The sequence below is a fragment of the Pistacia vera genome, unplaced genomic scaffold, assembly GCF_008641045.1.
Source record: "Pistacia vera cultivar Batoury unplaced genomic scaffold, PisVer_v2 Contig363, whole genome shotgun sequence".
Lineage (NCBI taxonomy): Eukaryota > Viridiplantae > Streptophyta > Magnoliopsida > Sapindales > Anacardiaceae > Pistacia > Pistacia vera.
The window spans coordinates 281439-304824 of NW_022196183.1; the positions used below are offsets into that span (position 1 = coordinate 281439).

The window sequence follows — 23386 nt, forward strand, 5'->3', positions numbered from 1 at the left end:
AAAGAGCTCGATATGTGCACGCGATCTAAGCGATATGAAGTGCACGATCTGAAAGATCTGATGCATGCAATCTCAAGCTGATGAGCGAGCTTATGAGCTCGATCAAAGTGCATAAAGAACTCGATATGAAGCGCAAGGAGCTTTGATCTAAGAACTCAAGAGCTCTTTGCGATCTGAGAGATTGGGAGTTCGTTGCGATTTGATAGCACAAGGAGTTCGATCAGAAAGCATATAGCACAAAGAGTGCGATCAGAAAACGAGAAGCTTGATCTGAGAACACAAGAAGTTTGATCAGAAAGCACGAAGCTTGATCTGAAAAACACAAGGAGGTCGATCAGAAAACGCGAAGCTTGATCTAAGAACACAAGGTGTTCGATCAAAAAGCGCAAAGCTTGATCTGAGAACACAAGGAGTTCGATCAGAAAGCTCAAAGCTTGATCTGAGAACATAAGGAGTTCGATCAGAAGGTGCGAAACTTGATCTGAGAACTCAAGATTAGCGATCTAGGTTCTTGGAAGACCAATTTGGGTGCTCAGAGGCACGATATAGCCATTTGGAAGCACGATCTAAATGATCTGAACGCGCAATCTAGATGCTCAGAAGCAAGAGCTGGCCGCTCGGGAGCACCATTTGAGTGCTCGAAAGCATGAACTGGTCAGTTGGGACTTGGGAGCGCCATCTGAGTGCTCGGAAGCACGATCTGGCCGTTCGGGAGCACTATCTGAGTGCTCGAAAGCACGATCTGGCTACTTGGGAGTGCGATCTAAGTGCTCGGAAGCACGATCTAGCCGCTCAGGAGTGCGATCTAAGTGATCTGAATGCATGATCTCAACGATCTTGAACGCATGATCTCAAGAGCTTGGGGGCTCGATAACTTGGGAGCTCGAAAGCTTGGGAGCTCAATCTGATATGAGAGATCTGAACGTACGATCTGAGCGATCTAGTCATGCGATATGAGAGCTCTGATGCGCACGATTTGAGCGATCTGGCCACATGATCTGAGATCTCCAATGCATGCGATCTGAGAAATTTGGCCATGTGATTTGAAGTTGAAAAGCAGAGCGATTTAAGCAATCTAGCCATGCAATTTGAGTGCTCTGATATGGAACAAACTTTAGTATTTTGATCATAACTTGAGGTGTACCTCAGATTTTGATGATTCTTGGACCATCGGAAAGCTAACTCAAAGAGCTACAACTCTTGTGTTTACTACTTTGCTAGATTTAGACTTTATCTTGCTCAGATTTTTCACATCTGATAATGTGAAGATTTTGAGGCTTGCTGGAAAAACATGCAGAGCTGATGTGAATCACGCCCTCCTTCTAGAGTCAAACTGTTGATACGTGATTTTGATACCGATGACTCGCACGTGCAAAGTGCTAAGCTGTTCTTAGAAATTACACGTGAATGATTATGATAGTTGATTATGGTACAAAGATTATATATGTTTGCAGAAACATAAATAATAGATTGACAAGAGAGATTTTTATAATGGTTCGGATGCTTAAAGCGAATCCTAAATCCACTGTTATTTTATTATTTTGATTATTTTTTTGATATTGCCAGTAAGGCGTACAAAATTGAGAAATTCTTTGTTTACAGAGAAAAATAACGAAGCTCAAATTTGTGCCCAGATCTCATATATCTAGCTCCGTCTTTCATGAAGAAATGTGCCCATTTATACCTTTGAGGTCAATGTAATTAGTACTTTTGTAAGTTATCTTTGACACATGGGGACCACTCCTTAATCATTATCTTAAAATAAGATAGGATTGATATAAAATATCTCTTTGATGTGATTTGGGTTTTGACAGCTAATACCATTTTGTTTTTGAGTACTTGTTAAACTCTAATTTGTTGTGCTGACATAGTATGTATTTTTGGCATAACATTGTATAAAATGATTGTTGGTGGTGTTTTGGAATTAAAATAATATAAATTATAGCAATTTAATCAAACTACAAATTTTCAAATGAAAATGTAAATATTGTCATCTAGCCAGATGCGTCATTGGAGGCGCCTACTTCAGCAACATAAAACTCTTGCTGTCTTCTTTCTTTAATTCTCAACCACTGCAACCACTGATTCTAAGTGATTCAAAGAGTCAGCCCACGACCTTTGTTAGGATTATTTTAGTATTATGATAGAATTAAAATAATTAGGTTAAATCTTTTTTATAATTATACTATTATCTAATTAGAATATATTTTGCATTAAGCAATTAGATTTGAATTAGACAATTACAGTCCTTTTAGAATTAAAATAATGTGTAAGGCTATATAGAACTTAAAACAATTAGAGTTTAGCAAGCAATAATCAATAAAATTCTTTTCCTTTAAACTCTTAATTCTCATTCTTCTTGGAGGTTCTATTGTCTCATATAAAGCATAAATACTATCCTAACAATTGTCGAAAAGGCTTAAAAGGTGGAGTAGACCCATAAGAATGCAAACTCGAGCCGAGTGGGGGAGTGCCACCACCATTCGCATCACTGTCCCCCACGGGCTTCTTCTATCATCGTCCTTGTTCTAGCTTGGCGTCAATGGTAGTCAGTTAGTGTAATAGCCTTCAAAAGACCCTCTAGGGAGTCAAGTTTGGCCTCTTGAGCATCCAATTTGGCCCCATGTTGAGAAACAAGTTCATTCAGAGCCTTTAGGCGAGAAGGGTCAGCCATGGAAAAGGAGCAAGAGCACCAATTGTTGGGATAGTGATCTGCTTTATATGAGGAAACAGAACCTCCAAGAAGAATGAGAATTAAGAGTTTAAGGGAAAAAAACTTTATTGATTATTGCTTGTCAAACTCTAATTATTTTATATAACCTTACACTTTATTCTAATTTTAGAAGGACTCTAATTACCTAATTCAAATCTAATTGCTTAATGCAAAAGATATTCTAATTAGATAATAGCTTAATTATAAAAGGATTTAATCTAATTATTTTAATTCTATCCTAATACTAAAATAATCCTCACAACGTTCCTTGGAAGGAAACTTGAAGAAGAGTCCTTGTAGACATACATAGCTAATATCGATTGATAGAAACCAAGAGCAAGTTTGGAAATAGATTTTGGTGTGGGAGCCAAGTAAATCCAATAAATCATAAGAAAATTTGCAAAACAATTAAAAGACATTGATTTGGAGTCAAAACCTAGAAGACATGAATTGAAACAATGAGACTAGTCCAGGTGCCTGTAAGCTGGTCACACCTCTATTTAAAAAAAAAAAAAAGTCAAGGAAAAATACTTTAGCTTTTCTGAAAATCAGTCAGATGTTGAAAAGTTGGCCAGACGCCATAGGCGGTTAGACACAAAGATCTATACGAACTGTTTTAATGGAAAATGCGGGTTGTGTAATTTTGGCTTAAAAATTAGTTCTAAAAAGATGTTTTAAACATGCCCAAGACATGTAAGGATCTTTAAAACACAAAATATCTTTCAAAGCAACAATTAAACATGAACACAAAATCCCAAAATGTGATCAATGTTTAAACTAGTGCATGAAACGAATAATAAACATTAGAGATGCCTTTTAATGCTTTCAAAGTATTCTGTTTCATGCTAGAAAAATATAATGTGATATGTGTTTTTCTGATGTAGGACGTGAATATGCAAGGAATTGAGATGGAGAGGCAAAGAGCAACAGTTCAAGATTATGATATTGTCAAAGAGAAGAAAAAAGAGAGAAGAATTTTTGTATATTTCGTATTGTATAAGCCTGTACAATGGCTAATTTATACACATTTTGTAAATGTAGAAAAAGAAAATAGTAAATACAAATAAATGTAATTATTCAATCAATCACATAAATTATGGATTGATTGAATGCCAAAATCATTCCTTGATTACAGCCAGTAGAGATCGAGGATGCATTCTATATTTCGTCAGAATATATGGCTATGGCACTTGAAGAACTACTGTTTCTCTCTCTAAACGAGATTGAAGTTATATGGAATTGTAGGAGCTGTTTGTGGTTGCTATGGTGAGGGTTTTTTTTTTGGTTAGTGTGTGGTCGTTGGAGAATAGAGAAGGAGATTAAGGTTCTAGGGACTATGGAAGACGAGAAGAGAATTTAACGCAAAACCGAGTGGTATTGTGTAAATGGCTATGGCGTAGGTTTCTTTGTGTGTTTCTTTCTTGCATCCCTCTTCTTACAAAACGAGTTCTTTTTTGTACTACTGAGTTAGTGAGGGTAAAACTCATGAAGAAATTAATAAACTACGATAATATGCATGCTTTTGGATTAGTGCAACTGCGATCCTAATACTAATACTAATAAATAAATAAAGCCATTTTGATAAAGAAGAATAAGAGATTGAATGTAACTTTGGAAAAATCTAGGTTCATTAGGAAAAATGGTTCCAAAACAATTATTAGGAGATAATTACTAGAAAAAATATTAAATAATTATCTCATCTTAATAAAATATAAAATAACAAAAAATGGATAATAAGATAAACAAAGGGTTTTTTTTTTTATTTTTTATGAGACAAAACATGTTTTATAAAATAAGATTAAATAAAAAACGAGATTTACATTGAAATAAATTAATAAATCAATATAAATGCTATAGACATTATTGTTCGGTTTTAATACAAAATTTTAGATGGAAAAAATTAATTTAAAATACAATTTTTGCAACAAGTAAAGGCTTTATAAGGATGTTTTAGTGATTTTAAGAAAAGAAAGTAATTAAAAAAGAATTTATAACTCTAGAACAGTAGAAAAAGTATTTTAAGAAATATTAAAGATGTCCTTTGGAAAGAATTAAAATAAAATAAGACTTGGAAGGTTGAAATAATAAGTTATTAATGAAGAAATATTTTTATAATATAAAATACAACTCAAACAATTATGAAATTTAAAACTACAGCTTTTCCTATTTTTCTAAAATTTTAGAAAATATAAAATCAGTAAAATGACTTTCCAAAAATAGGAGTGCTTTCGTAATTTAGTGTTTTTTAGTGAACAAAACCCGGGAAATATGTAATTTGATGTCTAAATGCATGGGAAATTATTATGTAATTACACACAATTTCATTTTGGAAGATTTTTTTTTTTTTTTAATTTGTGGAAAATCATTTCGAAAATAGTATAGTTTAGAGTTGGGCTTTTAAATTATTTTCATTTCTTATTAAGACTAAGGTATCCAATTAGAATCCACCTAATTCAAAGAAATACCTCGACACCATGACTCTCCAAAATACCACATGAAATAGCTTGAGTCCGCCTATCTCCTTGTTATGAGGCCTAATGTGTCTTGTTTTAGTGTGAGATGGTCTCGGAATTGCTTTGGGCCTTTCTGGGTTACCTTGAAAAATTTGGGCATCAAATCGATTTACATATCTTGTGTCATTGCAAACCCAACAATTCGATGGGATTTCTTCCTTAAATCTTCCAATTCAAGCGTACAGTGTGCACCAAACCTATTATTTCCCTTTCAAATCAAGCAAAACCTAATACCCTAAACCAATTGAAAGTTTTTGTTTCCATGTTGTGTGTTGGGTGGAATCAGAATAAGATGTTACTCTTGTTTTTGGTGCATGTTGATGTTCAAAAGTAAACAATTAATATGTCCTTGACGCAATTAACCAAAACCACAAGGACTAAAATGTAATTCACTCAGCTTAATATGTGGTGTAAAAAATCTTACAATCCACCGTTAGTTTTGATATTTGAAAATAAGGGGCAATACTATACTCACAAACTTTCTCTTACAATCCTAACGTGACAGTTCGTAATGAATCTCATTTGTTCAGTTGCAAACTGTCATGTCAGAATTGTGAGAAAAAATTTATGAAATTTGGTTGTGAGTTAATCTTTATTCGAAAATAAAACATTTGGTGGGATGTTGATAAGTTTCAAAGCCAAGGGTATCGATGTTTCCCTACCCGTGGCTGAGAAAATGTGATAGGACCTAAAAAATATGAACAAAAGCTTTTTCATTTTCAAATATCATTTATAAAAAATGATAATGATAAATATTTAAAAACATAAAATCAAACTTCTTGTTTTCAAAATGGTTAACATAATAATTTTATCCGCCACATGAGAGATATGAAACAATCAAGTGTACACGATTTTATTGGAAACTATCAAATATACCTAAGGCATTAACAAAAATTTTGTTAAACATAACTGGTAAAGGGCATATTCATATTTACATAATACGTTGATTCAATCTTAATACATTTTAACCGAAATTGATATTAAACTGCAAAAGAATAAATAGCAGTAGTAAAACAAAATAATTTTTCAAGTGTCCTTTAATAAAATTTTAGGAAAACAACAATCAATTAATTTCCAAAAGAGTCAAAGAGGTCATTTATTATTCTTTAGTTGACTTAAGTGAACATGTCTTAACAACAAATGGTGCTTTTAGTAATTACTGTGTCACTTGATACTTTCATAATTTTCACGCTGGGACGAATGAAATTAGCCATTTTCGGAAAACAAAAACACAGAATACAATGGCCATATTCGTTTACCAACTAATGGTTTTCATTTTTTTGTTCTTCATCAAATGTGCGGTAACTGTTTGTTTATAAATTTCATTTTTTGTTTTCATAAAACACAAAATTTAGAATCAAGGTGAGAGTAAATTTTAAAAAAATACTACAATTTTTTTTTTTTCTCACAAAACAAAATTTTTTTTTTGATAATTGGAGTTGTTTAGATCAGCATGTGCACATTTCAACCAATCTTCAAAGGCCTTAAAGTTGACGACCAAGTAGAATTAGGGAACGACCTTAAAAAAAAACGTGGCTCGACAAGACTTACAATCATGCAGGCTATGTTGTGGGCCTTAAAAAAAACACACGAGTCGGCACAACACGACCTGCTAAAAAAATAAGAAAATAGCTGTCAATAACGGCTATTTCACACTTTTTTTTTTTTTTTTCCTATAAATACCCTAGTATTATTTTTATTTTTTCACACTCCAATTTCAATTTTCATTCTTCTTTCTCTCTCATTTTGTATTTGTATTAATTAAAAATATATATAATTACTACGAAATACAATAAAATAATAAGATATTGAAATATTAATTGAATTTTAACACTTTTTATTATTTATAATTATAAATTACAAATACAAACTTATAAATTAGGATTAAGAATTAACATTAATAATTACATCTCCATTACAAATACAATGCAACTATTTCAAATATTCAAATAAATTAATGAAAATGAAGATGTATGATATTTTTTTAATCAATCATTTACTTAGAATAAAAAGTGTTGAAATTCAATTAATATTTTAATGTCTTATTATTTTATTATATTTCATAATGATTATATATTTTTTTAATTAATATAAAAACAAAATGTCTCTAATATAACATATAAAATATTTTTATAATAATTATTAATGATAAATCAAAATTACCATAATTTATAAATATTAAAAATTTAAAAAAAAAAATTGGTAGGCCGGTCCACAAAGCATGCGGACTGCCCTGCGTGCTCAGTCTAGGGTATGACACGCTATATAACGGGTCGTGTCATGGGCCTTTAGATTTGGTGGGCCGACGTGGCATGACACGACATGAATTTCTACGGGCTGTAACACGACACGACCAATGGCATGACAGACCTTGAATTTTTAGGCACGACACAACCCATAGTCGGCTCTACGACTAGGTAAACCCTGTAATGACCACCTTTATTAGAGCTTGTGGGGACTCGAACTCAAGAGCTCATTAAACTTTTTTTTTCCTATTTTACCACCAAACAAAAATTTATATTTTTAATCATAAACTTGCAAATGAAAATAAAAAATTGACATATTTAAGATAAGTTGTTAGAGGTGAATAAAATAAATTTTATTTGTTGCGGAAACATATTTCGTACCTTACTTTCATATTTTTAAATATTGTTTTTAGATAAATGTGTTTTAATTTTTGAAATTATCGTAATTTTCTTGAATAAGAGTAATTAACTAAATTAGAGAAATCTTTTAAAAAAGCTACCGAAACAGATTTCAAAATTTAAATGAGATTTCTTTCTCGAAGTTAAAGCAACTGAAAGCAGACAAAAATGCGTTCGATAGATTCACGTGGCACCAATCAAACAGCACAAATCTCTTAAACGGACCCACACCCAAAGGCTCCTGAATTTCGAAACTCAAACACTAAGCGCGAAAATTTAAGCCCTCTCTCTCTTTCCATTCTAAACTGTAAAAGCTGGTGAGCCTTTCTCGAACTCCGTTCTTTGATTCAATTAATTTAATTTAATTTCAACTATTGATTTTCAAAATCGCTCTTTACATTTGTACTCATTTTTGTTTATTCCTACTTGCTCACTGTAAGTTGTTCAATTTCTTTCTTCTCTGTTTGGCTCTCGAGATAATTAGGTACAAACTCCAAATTTCTTTGTTTATTTTTCATTAGTTTTAACAATTCATATTCAATAGCTCTTAAAAATTAGTACTATTTTTGTTTATTCCTAAGTCTTCTTCGTCCACTTGCTCAGTATACGTTGTTCAATGTTTTTCATCTGTGTTTGGTTCTCGAGAAAAATAGGTGGAAACTCCACATTTACGTTGTTTATTTTTCATCTTGTTTCTATTTAATTTTAACAATGCATATTCAATCGCTCTTAAAATTAGTACTAATTTTGTTTATTTCTGAGAGTAAGTTGTTCTATTTCTTTTATATTATATTCACTCTCACTGTCTGTTTCATTCTGGAGAAAATTAGGTAGAAGCTCCAAATTTACTATGTATTTTTCGTTTTTTGTTTTTCATTATGTTTGTGTGTTTGTAGGGATAAATATTAACCTATAAGCTCTGATTTGTGTTATTTTATAGGTTATGAGACTATGAAGAACTCATATTTATCTTTGCATTCAATTACAATAAGTTGAATTGCAAAGTTAAGGGTTTAAGGCATTTAGGTTGTTGAGCTTATTAAGATGAAAACGAGAGCATCTTCTAGGATAAATGTCCAGCAAGTCTCGTTTGAGCTTAAGCATAAAGTGATTCTTGCGCTCAACAAGCTAGCTGATAGGGATACTTATCAAATAGGGGTTGATGAGCTTGACAAAATGGCTGAATGTTTAACCCCTGATAAGATTGCCCCATTTGTTTCTTGTATACTGGACACTGATTCTGAACAAAAAAGTTTAGTTCGGAAGGAATGCATTAGATTGATAGGCGCATTAGCAAGGTTTCACCAGGCTCTAATGGGACCACATCTGAGCAAGATGGTTGCTAGCATAGTTAAGCGACTCAAGGACTCAGATTCCATAGTGAGGGATGCTTGTGTGGAAACAATGGGTGTTTTGGCTTCAAAACTGAGTAATCGTGGTGATGACGGTGATGGGGTTTTTGTTGCATTAGTGAGGCCGCTTTTTGAAGCTTTGGGTGAACAAAATAAGTCTATGCAGTTTGGTGCAGCATTGTGCTTGGCAAGGGTTATTGACAATATCCACGATGCTCCAGTTTCAATTTTGCAGCGAATGCTGACTCGAACCATAAAGTTGCTTAAGAATCCTCACTTTATGGCAAAACCAGCTGTAATTGAGTTGAACAGAAGTATTATTCTGGTAAGTTTTTAACTGTAGCATGCAAGTCTGGTTGCCTTGAACTTCATTAATTGATGCCTTTTTTTTTTTTTTTTTTTTTGGTCTTGCTGAAACATGTGTTGCTGTATTTTGTGAAATTATCATGCATCTACAGCTGAAAATGTGAGGATTGATATTAACTTGTTTGTTCTCTGTTTATTTTATGTTACTATGCAATCAATAATACTTTTGATAAACAAAACCAGGGATGGTTTTCATGAATATGGGTTATCTTGTGGTTACAATGATCATAATAAAAACGACTTTCCTTGTGTTTTCATATCTTTCTTGAACATCATTTGACTATGATAATTTCCATCTCATATTCCTGGCATCATTCCATGTGGCTTTCTAAAGATTACATCTTTTAATGATTACTTGGGTTGAATCTATGGCTGTTTGGTTTAAGATTCTCTGACCTACCCAGATCAGTTATCATTTATATCTACTGGGTTGAGATTTTCTATTTTTTATAAGTTTGCTCTATGATTAAATAGTGCCAATATCCCTTTGTTCCGGGATTACTAGGGATATTATTTTTACTTCATTGTTTTGGATTGTTTAAATATATGTATTTATATATCTAGTCTGATCAAGTAATTGTTAATGCCAAGTTTAATCGTCCAGTGGGGCTAGATAATTTCATCACCCACTTAATTGCAAATTTCAATCTTCATTTAGAATATTCTCATTCTTAATTTATTCCCTTACTAATAGACTATCTAATTTTAAGAGAATGGCAATATAGTATACCAATTGTTACACAAAAGTTGAACTGGAATCTGCACCAACACTGCTTTGGATATGCGGAATAATATGAAACATGAGAAAAATGTGTGGTCATTTTTTTAAATATGACAGTCCTTTAAATTCAATTTTATTGCTACACATCAACTGCTTCTATTTTTAATTAAGTTTTTATTGCTTTTTTTACTATTAGGAAAGTGATGATTCTTTACTATGTTTTTTGCTGCATATAATTGTTATATAACAATTGCACAAATTTGAACTTTAGGCAGGGGGTGCTGCTACTAAAAGTGTTCTATCAGCAGCAATGACTAGTATCCAAGATGCTCTCAAAAATAGTGATTGGACAACACGCAAAGCTGCTTCTGTAGCATTAGCCGAAATTGCTTCAAGTGGTGGATCGTTCTTGGGAAGTTTCAAGGCTTCGTGCATTTCTTCGCTTGAATCATCTCGTTTTGACAAGGTTTGATTTTTCTTATAGACCAATATTTGGAGAAGTTCACTTTCTTATGAATGACTGAACTGGATCTTATAGTGGCTTCTCTGTGTTTTTATAGGTGAAACCAGTTAGGGAGACAGTGCTGCATGCCCTACAGTACTGGAGAGGTCTTCCAGGGCCTGATACTCCTGAACCTTCTGAAGCTGGATCTTCTATAAAAGGTTTGGTGGCTGATGCCTGCTACTCTAATGTGTCAAAAAGTTCTGTTCATATTAGTTTTATTTTGTGTTTTATATTAATTTTGGTTTTCATGGTTAATACATTAGTCTTACCATTGAGTTTAATGCATCATCCAAATAGTTTCCTTCTTTGCTAATAGTTTGACATCAATCCACTAACATGCTTTGGACATTCTGGCTTGCATCTCTATTGTTAGGTGGACTTCATATTACCAAGGATAATTTGATTTAAACAAGTTGAGTATGGGCATTACAGGAAAACCAAGTTAAACTGCTTGATCGTTCTTGTGTGTCCATCATATGCATCTAGTTTTGATTCCCACTTGATCATTGTGAACTAAAAGTACATGGATAACCCTTTTTTGTACTGCATTATTAGTCTATCTGCATGGATGACAAATATGCCTTATTCTTGTAAATTTGGACACAAAATCATATGGATGATCAGCAGTATATACCTTTTTGTTTAATGCTAGGTGAATTTAAGTGTCCAGATAAAGTTATGAAACTCTTAACAACAATATGAACAATCCAATTGCAGGCTTCATCAGAGCAATCATTTCACCTTCAATTTTAATAGAAATAATCATCACATTTCCTTAAGTTTCCAAATAGGCCAATCATATGAAATGTTTTAAAAACAGTTTCATGCATTATTTTGTGGTTACTTGAAAACAACTTGTTCAGTTAACTTCATGTTTTTGTATAACACAAGGATAAATGATGATGGTGCCTATGATGATTTCTATTGATTTGGATATTTTCCTCTCTTGAAGAATTTACTCTTTGGTCTGTTTATTAGACATGAAGTCCTTTGCTTGAGTGTTTCACACGGTTTAGAGTGCTTATTTGATAGAAAAATTACAAGTGCATCCCTTGACAATCAAATTCCTTTAATCAACTATGAACTTCCATGATCTGTGCCCCTAAACTCAAATTATGAATTTTCGGTCCTTATCCTCAATAATGTGAAGTTTTTTGATAAACATCATATGTTCAAGTAATGTTCTATTCATTATGAAACTTTTATATATCCATTTATGGGGCCAGTCTACAATATCACAATATGGATGCTAGAAGTGTTTTAAAGAAGTACAATTTATTAGACTATATGCCTAACTTGTGACATGCAATCTAAGACTTGCACTAAGAGTAGTTATTACATATTAAATTCGACTTATAACTAATGGAATACAGTTTTTTTCCAATAACAGAACCAATTTCACTCTTTCCAGAATTCAGGGTCTTTTCCGATCATAAATCCCCTTACCTAGGCTGCTTCATGTTTCGCATTAAATTTAATGTGTACAGAGCCTTTTTTGATGATACAATCCTATCCCCCTTTATTCTAAAATTCATGGTTCTCTATGCTTTTCTTGGAGCTACATTAATTGGATTTGCGGGGTCCTTGACTGGTATCTAATCCCTGCTTTGACTGTGATATAAATGATGCCTGCATGTGGTAGATTGAAGCAGTCAGCTTTTGCCCGTTACAACATGTGCTTTATAAACTTCCCATTTATCTTTAAAATGAACTAGAGAAGGCTTTATTCTGTAGTACTCTTATATGTGACACTTTTTGGTGTTCTATGAATTATAATATCATATGCCATTTTTCTCTTGATTGCATGTTTCATCTCTCTTTATATATTGTCTCTGTCTACTCATTATACAATTTTTTGCCAGAAAATTTCGGTGGAGGTAACTTCAGTGGTCTTACAAGTCCCAGTGACTTTGGAATGAAGGATTCGTCACGCAAGAAAGTTGTCACAGACTTGGCCAATAGAAGGATTCCTCTGTCTGCAAGGAAAGTATGCCAAAGTTATATGGAAAACTCTCAACATTCTAAAGCAGATAATTGGCATATTGAAATTGCTGTTCCAAAAACCCATAATGTCCCTTTAGCAGATATTCACAATGAAGAATCTGAGGGTAGTTGCGTTACAAAGACCGTAGAAAGGATTAGCACTGATGTTACAAGTATGCAAGATATTGAAAATGAATACATGCCAATGGATGATAAACAAGAGTGTTCTTCTTCTGTCTCAAACCTTGTTACTGAGAACTTTGAGACCAAGTTTGTGACAGTCTCTCATGAATGTCTTGAAGAGGGTGGTTTGCTGAAGCCCATGGTAAGAAACCAATGTTTTAGACCTGAAGACATTGGTAGTGAGGAACGTATACATTCTGCAAAGATGCGAGATTGTAGAAGTCTCGACTCTACAGTCACAGAATCTTGTTCCCAAACTGTAGGTGGGTGTTGTTCGCAGATGGAAAATGAAATGGCATGCATTCGGAAACAGCTTTTGGAGATTGAAAACAAACAATCAAACTTAATGGATATACTACAGGTACTAATTTCATGCTTTTTTTTTAAATCTTGACTGGTCCAGAGCTTTACCATCAGTTGAAAAGTCCTGTGAAATGTATCACCAAAGTGACTTTCATGTGCTGGCTTCTTAGTTTCTAATTAACTGCCCAAATCCAGACAAAGCCCTGACTTCATAATTGTTTAAATTCTGTAGTATCGCTTTGTACTGTGTCTTCAGATCTAGCAGTCATCTAATCTGGTTTCAGTATTTTTCAAAACTAATTCACAGGTGTTCTCAACTGGCATAATGGATAGTTTATCGATGCTGCAGTCCAAGGTGTTAGGTTTAGAGCATGTGGTAGACAAAATAGCTCAGGATCTTGTACATGGTAGGAGGCATTCAGACTTAGCAAGCTCTAAATTTATCAAGCATAACCAAAGTGTTCCTTCTCCCAGACTCTCTACATGCTCTCCTAGGCCATCTTTAGATATTCGTAATAAACACTCATTGATTGCTGTGAAGAATTCTGAGATTTGGGAGGAAAAAGGACTTTGTAGGAGCAGATCAACTAATTCTGCCAAAGAAGGTTCAGAGATATGGACTAACCCTACAGTAAATGATAGTAGAAACCTGACAGGGAAGGACATCCACAGAAGCTCCAGGCTGGGAACACAGGCTGTGGGTCAAATTAGAAAAACAAATTCTGTCTTTGCTTCAGTTTCAAGTGCTAATGCCAGAATAAATAATTTAGAAAGCAAGAATAGCTTGTGGCAGTGTGTGAAAGGATATCTATGTCAAGGGGATCTGGACTCAGCATATATGGAAGCTCTCTGTGCTGGTGATGAACTCATTTTAATTGAGCTTCTCGATAGAACTGGTCCTGTTCTCGAAAGTTTGTCGCACAAGACCATCAATGATCTTCTTAGTACTTTGGCATCCTACTTCCTGGAACAAAGGTTCATTAACTCTATCATCCCATGGTTGCAGCAGGCAAGTTTTTTTACCATTTTGATTACACTTTCATTATCACAAAATGTTGTGTCTTTTCTGTGTTACTTGTGGGAGGTGGGTAATATGTTAGTTCTCTAAAGGAAATAAACATCACACATGTTGGTAAAAGTCCTTAATAAAATAGGTGAATCAGCCGTATAAAGAAGTTTATTAGTTACTTTCCTTGGATGACAAATCCCCACAAAAGATTTAATAAAAAGTGACAATCAAGATTGAAAAACTCAGCCAAAGGGAGGCAGACTAGGGGTGATAGTAACTTCGGGAATGTATAAAATCTGAAAAGGTTCATGAAAAATTGAAACCCTGCACACTTGCTAAATCTTGAGCTTCGTCTCAAGTGCCTCATTCTTTTTGCCACTTAACAACAGTCAACATACTAGTCTTAGAATAAGAAATGACGAATAGAAGAAATTAAAAAGGTTGGGGTACACACACCATCACCTTCGTCATCCTTTATTAATATGTTAATAGACATAATACAACCTTATGGCTCTGGTTGGTTCACTATTTTGATGTTTTTTATAATAGTATTGTATATTTAATATTGTATCACTAGAAAAGATGTTTTGTTACCCTTAATATTGAATTTTCCTGGCATGTTATACATATATGTATTTGCATCCGAATATATGCACCCACGTGCTTATAGCTGAAATGATTTGAGAAAAACAATGTGATATAATAATTAGTAGTGTTATATGTGACAATACCATACCAAGAAGTTACATTGTGTTCCCATTGATCACTCTAAATCTCTCTGATTTGCTATTTTTGCCTCTCCTCTGTTTTTAGGTGGTGGACTTAAGCACAATTCATGGACCAAATCACCTTGTTCTCTCTACAAAAGCAAGGCGAGAATTTTTAACTGCAATTCAGGAGACTCTAAAAATGGAATTTTCTAACTCTGCAGAGAGAAGATCTATCACTCAATTGGCAATGAAATTGTGCCAAGTATGGGGTAAGGAAACTTCTTTTTGGGTGAATTTTCAGCAAATCAAAACACATTGGGTGAAGAGGGCAGTAACTTCCAATGATAAAGTTTCCATTTTTGAAGGAAGATGTGCCTGAGCATAAAAAAAAAAAAAAAAAAAACAAATTGATGGTTTCAATGTGAAAAATTGCTGAATCTAACTTGAGACTGTTAGTTATATATATATACATATATTTTAACAAAGAGTTTGGACTGGTTTCTTTCTTTGGTTCTTTAAGTTAAATAATTTAATCAACTATATTGAATTTGATATATTTAAAATTGTTTGGAGTGGTTTTGTAGTTGGATTTTTCTGGGTTCTCATTTACAACCAATCCTGCCTCTAGTTTGGAAGGCATCATTTCCCTCTAAAACTGGAATTTGTCCGGGTTTTCATTTGGTGTTCTATTCTGTGGTATTGAAACAATATAGCAGTAATGCAGGCATTTTATTTTGCAGGGAAATGCTGCTGATGTTTAGCCGAATGGAAGCGTGGTTCCACTTAACTACATTGTCATAGGAACTTCGACCTGCTTACTTCATCCCCTTTATTTTGTGTTACAGAAATGTTGGGTCCTTGAGTAGCAAGGCAAGTTTTTGTTGTTGTGAAGTTTATTTAGAAGGAGATTGATGATGTTAAACTTGGATTTGTTTCCATGTTTGCCTTGCTGGTTGTTTTGCTGATCATGTTTCTGTGCAACGCTAAGTAGCTCTTGAATGTTTATGAGGGTAAATCAGTTAGAAAAAGGAAAAATAAAATAATAATACACTGATTACCTGAGGTTTCATAAATACATTATCTACCACTTATCTGTCTTCAAATCTTAAACTAAAAGTCTTTAGTTTGCGCGAATGAAAGGAAACTAGTATTTTAAAGAACTTACTATTGAGTCTTATGGTGTGTTGTCGGCCTGCAAATTGCCAACCAGTTAAGATTTAAACAATTATAAATTTAATTCACTCTAATCCAATACGAAAAATTTAGTTCAATACAATGTTGACACACCTTGAAAGCTTTATTCATGAGTCATGAGACGAAACTTCATAAAAGCTCTTTCAAATCGTAAAAATAATAAACTTCATAAAATAAAACAAACAAATTAAAAAAAAAATTTTTATCCTTCATGACACTGCAGAATCATATATGTTATGTATATATTGTAAAAAGTTATTTGCTATGAAGATTTTAAAATAGGGACCAACAATCTTTAAACCTAGTACCAGTAGTCCAGTACCCAGCTCCAGCTTCAAGTTCATTTCTATTTTGGTTGTGGTAAAAATATTACCAGTACAACAAAAGCTACAATATAGCAGAATGCTTACCTCAAAAATAATACAAAAGGGTGGGACGTACTAACTGATAATACAGCTGGACAATTTCAATAAACATCAGAAATCCCACTAACGCAAAACTCAAAAGCTTAACCTCTTAATACCTCTTTTACAAACTATACTTGGTACAGACAAACAGTAAGTAGATTTTTCAAAACACCAAAGCACAGACCTGTTGAAACATCTTTTACAGTTGCAACTTCAACTTCAATCCGTACTATGGTACAAAATCAACTTCTTGCCAAAGCTGATTTCTCATCGGTTGTTTTGACCGTGGCAGCAGAGTCGTAAGGGACATAAAGATCATCATCATTTGGAGGCTCACTCTTACTCCTTCCATTAGCAGGTTTGTCCCTTCTCCGTGTCTCTCTATTACTATCAATTCCAGTCTCACTGAGCTTCACATTAGAACTTTGAGTAGAACGTTTTGGAACTTCATACAGGGTTACACTGCCACCCTTTTGAAGCATTGCTTCTTCATCATTTCCCTCCTGTGCTTGAACACTCTCGAGTAATTCGACTACCTGGCTCATAACTGGCCTCCCTTTTGGGTTTTGACTGAGGCATTGGTATGCCAAATTGGCCACTTTCATTGCAGTTCTAACTGAGTACTGTCCTTCCATTCTAGGGTCTAAAATCCTTAAAAGCTTCTTATTATGGTTCAAAAGTGGGCGAGCCCACTCAACAAGATTGTGTTCTCGACTAGGTCTGCTCTTGTCCACTGCTCTCCTTCCAAGGAGCATCTCAAGTAGCACAACCCCAAAACCATAAACATCACTTCGAGCCGTTAAGTGTCCTAATAAGTTGAACAAACATCAATTTAGTTCATGACTTGCTATTATTTCTAACAATATCAGTGATCTGTCAAACTAAGAAATAGTTCTAAATACGTAAGGGTTTGTTTCAATTTGGAAATATTCAACATAAAAACCTACAGATCTGAGGCTTTAAATGTTCTTTTTTCTCCACAAAGACGGAGACAAGATTCTTTTTCTCCTATTTTCTGAAGGCAGGTAACTAGACATTGTTTTCTCCTAACCAGGGTGCTGAGCTACTTCATTCCCAAAATCAGCTAGTTTGTCCCTTCCTGTGTTTGCAACTTTTGACATAAGCTTTTAACACCATAAGTTAGCCAATTAGGGTTGACCTTAAACGGGTAATGTCATGATTGTGTCAACTTGCGTAACTCGTCTAATATGTAGTTTGTCTTAGGGTTGAACCCTCTCAAACTACAAAATGTAGAATGAAACAGTTAATTCGTCGGTAGTTTTGTCCACACACTTAATAACCAACCTGTTTATTATATGAGAATAATTTTTTAGAAATTCTAAAATTAAATCTTATGTTCTTGGACTTAAAACTATAATCATTATAGAAAGGATTGACATTAGTAATTGTTCATAAGTTCCCTATTTTAGTTTTCTGCTGGGCAATAATCTATATTTGAGAAATAAATAAATAAATTTAAAAAAAAAAAAAAAAAAGACAGAAAAAAAGACAATGTGATTTGATAATAAATAACTCACCAGTCATCACGTACTCAGGAGCAGCATAACCATATGTGCCCATCACTCGTGTTGACACATGGGTCTGGTCTCCCATAGGCCCATCCTTTGCAAGGCCAAAGTCGGAAAGCTTTGCATTGAAATCCTGCAGATCACATTCAATTTTTCAGCAGCATAAACTGGCAGGCCTTCCTCAATTAAAGAGAATCACACATGACAAAGAGAAAGGTCAAGAGACATAACTAAAGGGCCCTGATTGTTTTTGCCAAAAGACTGTTCTATCAAATTCATCAAATGTAAAGCTTTTATACTGTCTTCAAGTGGATTAAAGATAACAAAATTCTGAGTTAAGAATTTATCACTAGAAGAAATACGTTCTCAGCCAGCCCATGGTTGGCTTTGCCACTAGGAGCCCCATAAGCTATACTTCACTCACACAGGAGACAAACGCAGGACAGTACTCACACATAAGCAGAACAATATGATGCTGGGAGAACAAGTCAAGAAAAGGACTCATAAATTTCCTTTTCTGATGGTTTTAAAAAATATCATTTTCTGGCCAACTGAAACCAGCATTTGTTTTTTCAATACTTGGTTCTTTCATCTGACATCATTTCACTTTACCTTTGCATCTCAGAACTCTTATTACAGCTGATGACAGTAATGATTTTTTGTTTATGATCCAATAGAAAAGAGATGAACCACCGCAGAATGCTACTTTCATTTTCCCAATTTATGAATGGCCTTATAATATACTGTACTTATTGTTAAAAAGCAACAATAAACAACAAAGAAATGAAAACTAACCAAATCCAGCAAGATGTTTGATGTCTTGAAATCGCGATATATGATAGATCTCTCTGCACCATGAAGAAAAGCAAGTCCTTTTGCTGCATGTAAAGCAATCTTCATTCTTTTTGACCAAGTCAAAGTGCAACCAACCCCTGCAAGCCAAAGGAAAATCAAATCACTAGGGAACAATAGAATTTGTTCTACTTATAAATTAGAAACAAGCACACCTTCTTTCAATATAAATTCGTTTTCTCCACACCTATGCAGGAAATAGATGTATTTTGATATTTTAATTACCATAAGCATAAAGCAGCCATCCACTCAAAAGCCACTCAAAGTTTCAATTTAGTACAGACAATGTAAAGGGGAATTCATAACTTAACAATTTGGAGGTTCTCTGGCATCACTGAGTAATTTTACAGTTAAAACTATCGCACTTTGATCATAGACTCAATAAGTAAGACAGGCTTAACATAAATTTCTAATTATTTCAACTTATCAGTCTATCACACACTTACCAATACTTTTGCATGACATGGTCCGTTTGCTTTTACATTTCTACCCTATACCATAAACATTCTCCTGCCCAATAACAAATAAAGGAAACAAAATCATATTTCTATTGTGTCTGTGCCTCTTCAAGTTTTTCATAGAGAAACAATTCCTTCAAAATATTTTGGAATTTAGTTCAACATCTACTGTCCACCAGAAACCAATAATAATGAAACCCACAGAAACAGTCTTTGAAATCAGTCCTAATTTCAGAAAACTTCTGTCTTTATTCACTGAGATTGGAAGACTATTGGTTTAAGCTTATGTTCTTTGTTTCTTTTCCTGTATTGCTCTGTTCTCTCTCTCTCTCTCTCTCTCTCTTTTTTTTTTTTTTTTTGTTGGTAGTAAACTTCTGGATCTTTTACTTGTGTCTTTCATTTCGATTATGATATGTGGTTTTATGTTTCTTATCAGAAAAATAATAATATTAATAATAAATCAATACTGAAATCTTATTCCTTCCTTTGTTAGAATGCAATTATGTTTAACAAAATTAAAAGCGTTCAAATCCTTTAAATCTTAGGATAAAATGTTAAAAATGTTAATGCAAGATTTCTTCTTTCCCCGAAGTCCCAATCAGCCATAACAAAAATTACTTGTTGAGCCAAAATAAGTTCAAAAAAAATACATGGAACATGATGGCTATAATTCATAAAACAGAATCATAGTAGACCAGGCTAGTGCCTCATTTCAGATAATGTATCAAACTATACATAAAACTTCTAACGCTTATAGAATGAATGCCAAGAAAACAATTATTCCTCAGCCTCAAAGAAAGCTTAATTCCTTAAAGTTCCATAGAACCAAAATAAAAACCAGCCACTTACTGCGAAGAAGATGTTTTTCCAGGCTACCACTCGCCATATATTCATAGACTAATATCCTGTGCTCATCCTCACAGCAGTACCCAATGAGCTTCACAAGATTTGGGTGGCTAAGCTGTCCTAAATAGTTGACTTCCGCCTGAAAACAAACAATGATATACTGATAAGCAATTAATTTTTTTCCCAAATGAAAAATCAATGCAAATAATCAGTTTTATTTCTAGTCTATGGCATTAAACATAACACCATTACTATTAAACCTTTCAAAAACTATTGGCATGATATAATTTTTCATTTTCTCTTTCTTGGATGATACTAGATGTTCCCATGAGATTAGTTTTGATCAAATAAACAGAAAGAAAGAAAGTCCACCATACCAGTTACATCCGTATCAGTCCATCCATACTAGCTACATTAAATCAAACATTCTTCATTCATCTCAGTACCGTAAAATAAAATAGTCTTTTTTTTCATTTCAAACATAGACTCTCACTTTGTGAGATTATTGTTCAGCCCTCACTTATCCACTATATCTTGTAATTTGGTCTTTGGTCACTATTTCACACATATGCAAAAATGCAGTGTGCGTATTGATACAAATTAATATGTATATAAATAATGTTAGTGCACGCATATCTGTGCAAACGCATAGTTTTGATTGTTTAGATTAAAGAAACAATTTAAACCTAATTAACTGTCCAAAAATAATTAAATGCTATTCAGTCTCATTTTAAATTACTGCAGATGGGGGTAGTCAAAACACAATATAGATATTAACAATATCCTTTGACAGAAGAATCTCCTAAAATGTAATAAAAATGATCAACTTATGGCCAGTGAGATGGGAAATGTTTTTACTTCAATCACGCAGAAATTCCTTGTAGATGCTCGGTTTGCAATAGGAGTCAACTACCAAACCACAAGAAACCTATTGGATATGATATCTCAGACACAGTATTTGGAATTCTAAACTCTTGATTAACGAAGCAATGCTCTCTTCTACTTCTATGGTTTAAAACTAACATTAGAGAAAAAAAATTAAAATTTTTTTCTGGTTAGGTAAAAGTTTTAGCCTAAACAGAATTTGGAAACAAACTAAGTACTCTAAGGATTGAGCTCTAAGACATTACACATACTCTTTTTCTGGCATATCACACAGTAGGGACATTTCATATTCATCATTAGCCTCCTTTTTCTACTAATTATTTTGTTAAGAGCATAGCTTCTATTAGCCAAGGGGCAGAAAGAAAAGACTTTTCCATGTCTACAAATAACAAGCCTGTTTAATAGGGAAAAAGAGAACATAATTAAAAGAAATAATAAGACAAATACCAGCCATTCTCTGTCGCCTTGGAAACCTTCGCGATTAAGCTCTTTAATTGCAACCTGTGTTGTCGGGTAACCTGGCCTGACACTCTCGTCTATAACTCCTTTATGCACAATTCCAAAACCACCCTCTCCAAGAATAAAATCCGGCCTGAAGAACTTGGTGGCCAATCTCATCTCCTCATATGTAAATATATCAACATTACTATATCCCGGATTTTGGCGCAGTTCATTAACATTCTTAGGAGTCATCGAACTGCTGCTATAACTTCTCATCCCCATTGATTCTTGCCTTTCCGCGTCAGTTCGTTTAGAAACACACCCTTTTCCTACTCCACAGTAAATCAAAACTCGACATTGCATCTTACTTATAGTTAATTCAATCACACAAAATATAATGATAATTCAATTGATACAACTAACACATACATACCAAATTCATTACTATTCCTAATCATTTATAAGTTTTGAACAATTTGGCTGCAATAATGACTCAATGAGCATTTTAGTTATAATTTATTCAGTAACACAACATATAACGATAATTTAATGGTTACACCAAACTCATTCATACCAAATTTATCACAATTCCTAATAACAATTTGGCTGCAATAATTACTCTACATTATAATTTTCTTGCCGTCCAATTAATGAGCATTTTAACAATAAAATTCTTAAAGAACAATAAAAGCAAATAAATATGAGAAAATATTATAAAAGAAAAAAACCTTGATTAATGGCCCTAACAATAGAAGATTGTGGTTGTCCTTGTTGCTGCTGATGTTGATTTTGATGTTCAATACTAAAACAAATCCCCATGAATCTCACTATAAAACCTCTTTTAGATTTACATTTCATCTCCACATTATCAAACTAAACATCAAAAACACCATTTTTCATCTTAAAACACTCTTCTTCCATTCGAAGTTTGGGCCTCGATCCGATCTGGATGCGTCCCCAATCTCAAACGGATCGCCGGGAATTCTAGAAATCAAAATTCCCGAGCAACAAAAGAACAAAGACACTACTCCAACCAAAATGTACACTAATGATTTTTTTTATATATTATTTATTTAAAATAAAAAGAGAGAGAGAGAGAGGGGAAGTTTAGAGGTTTTAGAGAGAGAAGGATAAGTGCAATCGATTGGTTTAGAGGAATAGCCGCCAAAAACGCCAGATCAAGTACTCTCCATACATGGCAATTGACCTCGTTTTTACTTTATTGCCCTTGGTTATTTATACTTATTACATTCTTGCCATTTTCTTTTCTTCTCCTTTATTATTGGGGTCAAATTTTCCGCATGTCGGTGTGCATGGCGCCAATGATATCAATTATCATGAAAAATTCTAATAGTTAATATAGTTCACAACTGCCTACCTACCCTTACTAAGACATTACACATTTTCCGGCTGAGTAACACAAGAGGGCTAAAAAGGGTGAAATTAGCCAAACACATATTTTAACGCTCTCAAAAGTCATAGCTACTATGCAAGGTGTCACAAAACATTTTTCGAGACACAATCTGACACAACACTTAAGAAAAACTGTCTCTAGTTTTAGCTTCTAATCTCCATCCGGTTCATTATTATTATTATTATATTTAAAAAAATAGATTTGGATAGTTATTACCATAGAAAATTTAAAAATTAATAAAAATATCTTATTATGTTTGTTTATTTACTAAATCCTTCTATAATAAAATATTAAAAATTAATAAAAATATCTCAACCTACTAATTAAATACCAACAGGCGGCCACCATCGCCAGAGG

At 33.5% G+C, this 23386-nt stretch overlaps 2 protein-coding genes across 2 annotated transcripts; one reads left to right on the top strand and one right to left on the bottom strand.

Annotated features, from left to right (window-relative positions):
- The first annotated feature begins 8243 nt into the window (after nt 1-8243).
- On the top strand, nt 8244-15774 carry LOC116140099 (TORTIFOLIA1-like protein 2). Its single transcript, XM_031425736.1, has 8 exons — nt 8244-8355; nt 8812-9548; nt 10582-10776; nt 10871-10973; nt 12678-13342; nt 13592-14293; nt 15107-15272; nt 15744-15774. The coding sequence occupies exons 2-8, from the start codon at nt 8916-8918 to the stop codon at nt 15755-15757; spliced, it is 2478 nt and encodes an 825-aa protein (XP_031281596.1). The 5' UTR covers nt 8244-8355; nt 8812-8915; the 3' UTR covers nt 15758-15774.
- Nucleotides 15775-16656: 882 nt separating this feature from the next.
- LOC116140082 (probable serine/threonine-protein kinase PBL17) lies at nt 16657-22746 on the bottom strand. The gene is made up of 6 exons (XM_031425718.1): nt 22344-22746; nt 21622-21944; nt 20293-20428; nt 18929-19065; nt 18143-18266; nt 16657-17412 (listed from the first exon to the last, which is right to left on the bottom strand). Exons 1-6 carry the CDS (start codon nt 22471-22473, stop codon nt 16847-16849), a joined length of 1416 nt encoding a protein of 471 aa, XP_031281578.1. The 5' UTR covers nt 22474-22746; the 3' UTR covers nt 16657-16846.
- Nucleotides 22747-23386: the final 640 nt, after the last annotated feature.

Excerpts from the sequence above, each read along its gene's own strand:
- LOC116140099 (XM_031425736.1), top strand. The coding sequence starts at position 8,916 with ATGAAAACGAGAGCATCTTCTAGGATAAATGTCCAGCAAGTCTCGTTT. Across the intron at positions 9,549-10,581 it reads TGAACAGAAGTATTATTCTG|GCAGGGGGTGCTGCTACTAA; the intron begins GTAAGTTTTTAA and ends TTTGAACTTTAG. Across the intron at positions 13,343-13,591 it reads ACTTAATGGATATACTACAG|GTGTTCTCAACTGGCATAAT; the intron begins GTACTAATTTCA and ends ACTAATTCACAG.
- LOC116140082 (XM_031425718.1), bottom strand. The coding sequence starts at position 22,473 with ATGAAATGTAAATCTAAAAGAGGTTTTATAGTGAGATTCATGGGGATT. Across the intron at positions 21,945-22,343 it reads TGTTAGGGCCATTAATCAAG|GAAAAGGGTGTGTTTCTAAA; the intron begins GTTTTTTTCTTT and ends ACTGTGGAGTAG. Across the intron at positions 17,413-18,142 it reads TCCTGAGTACGTGATGACTG|GACACTTAACGGCTCGAAGT; the intron begins GTGAGTTATTTA and ends TCAACTTATTAG.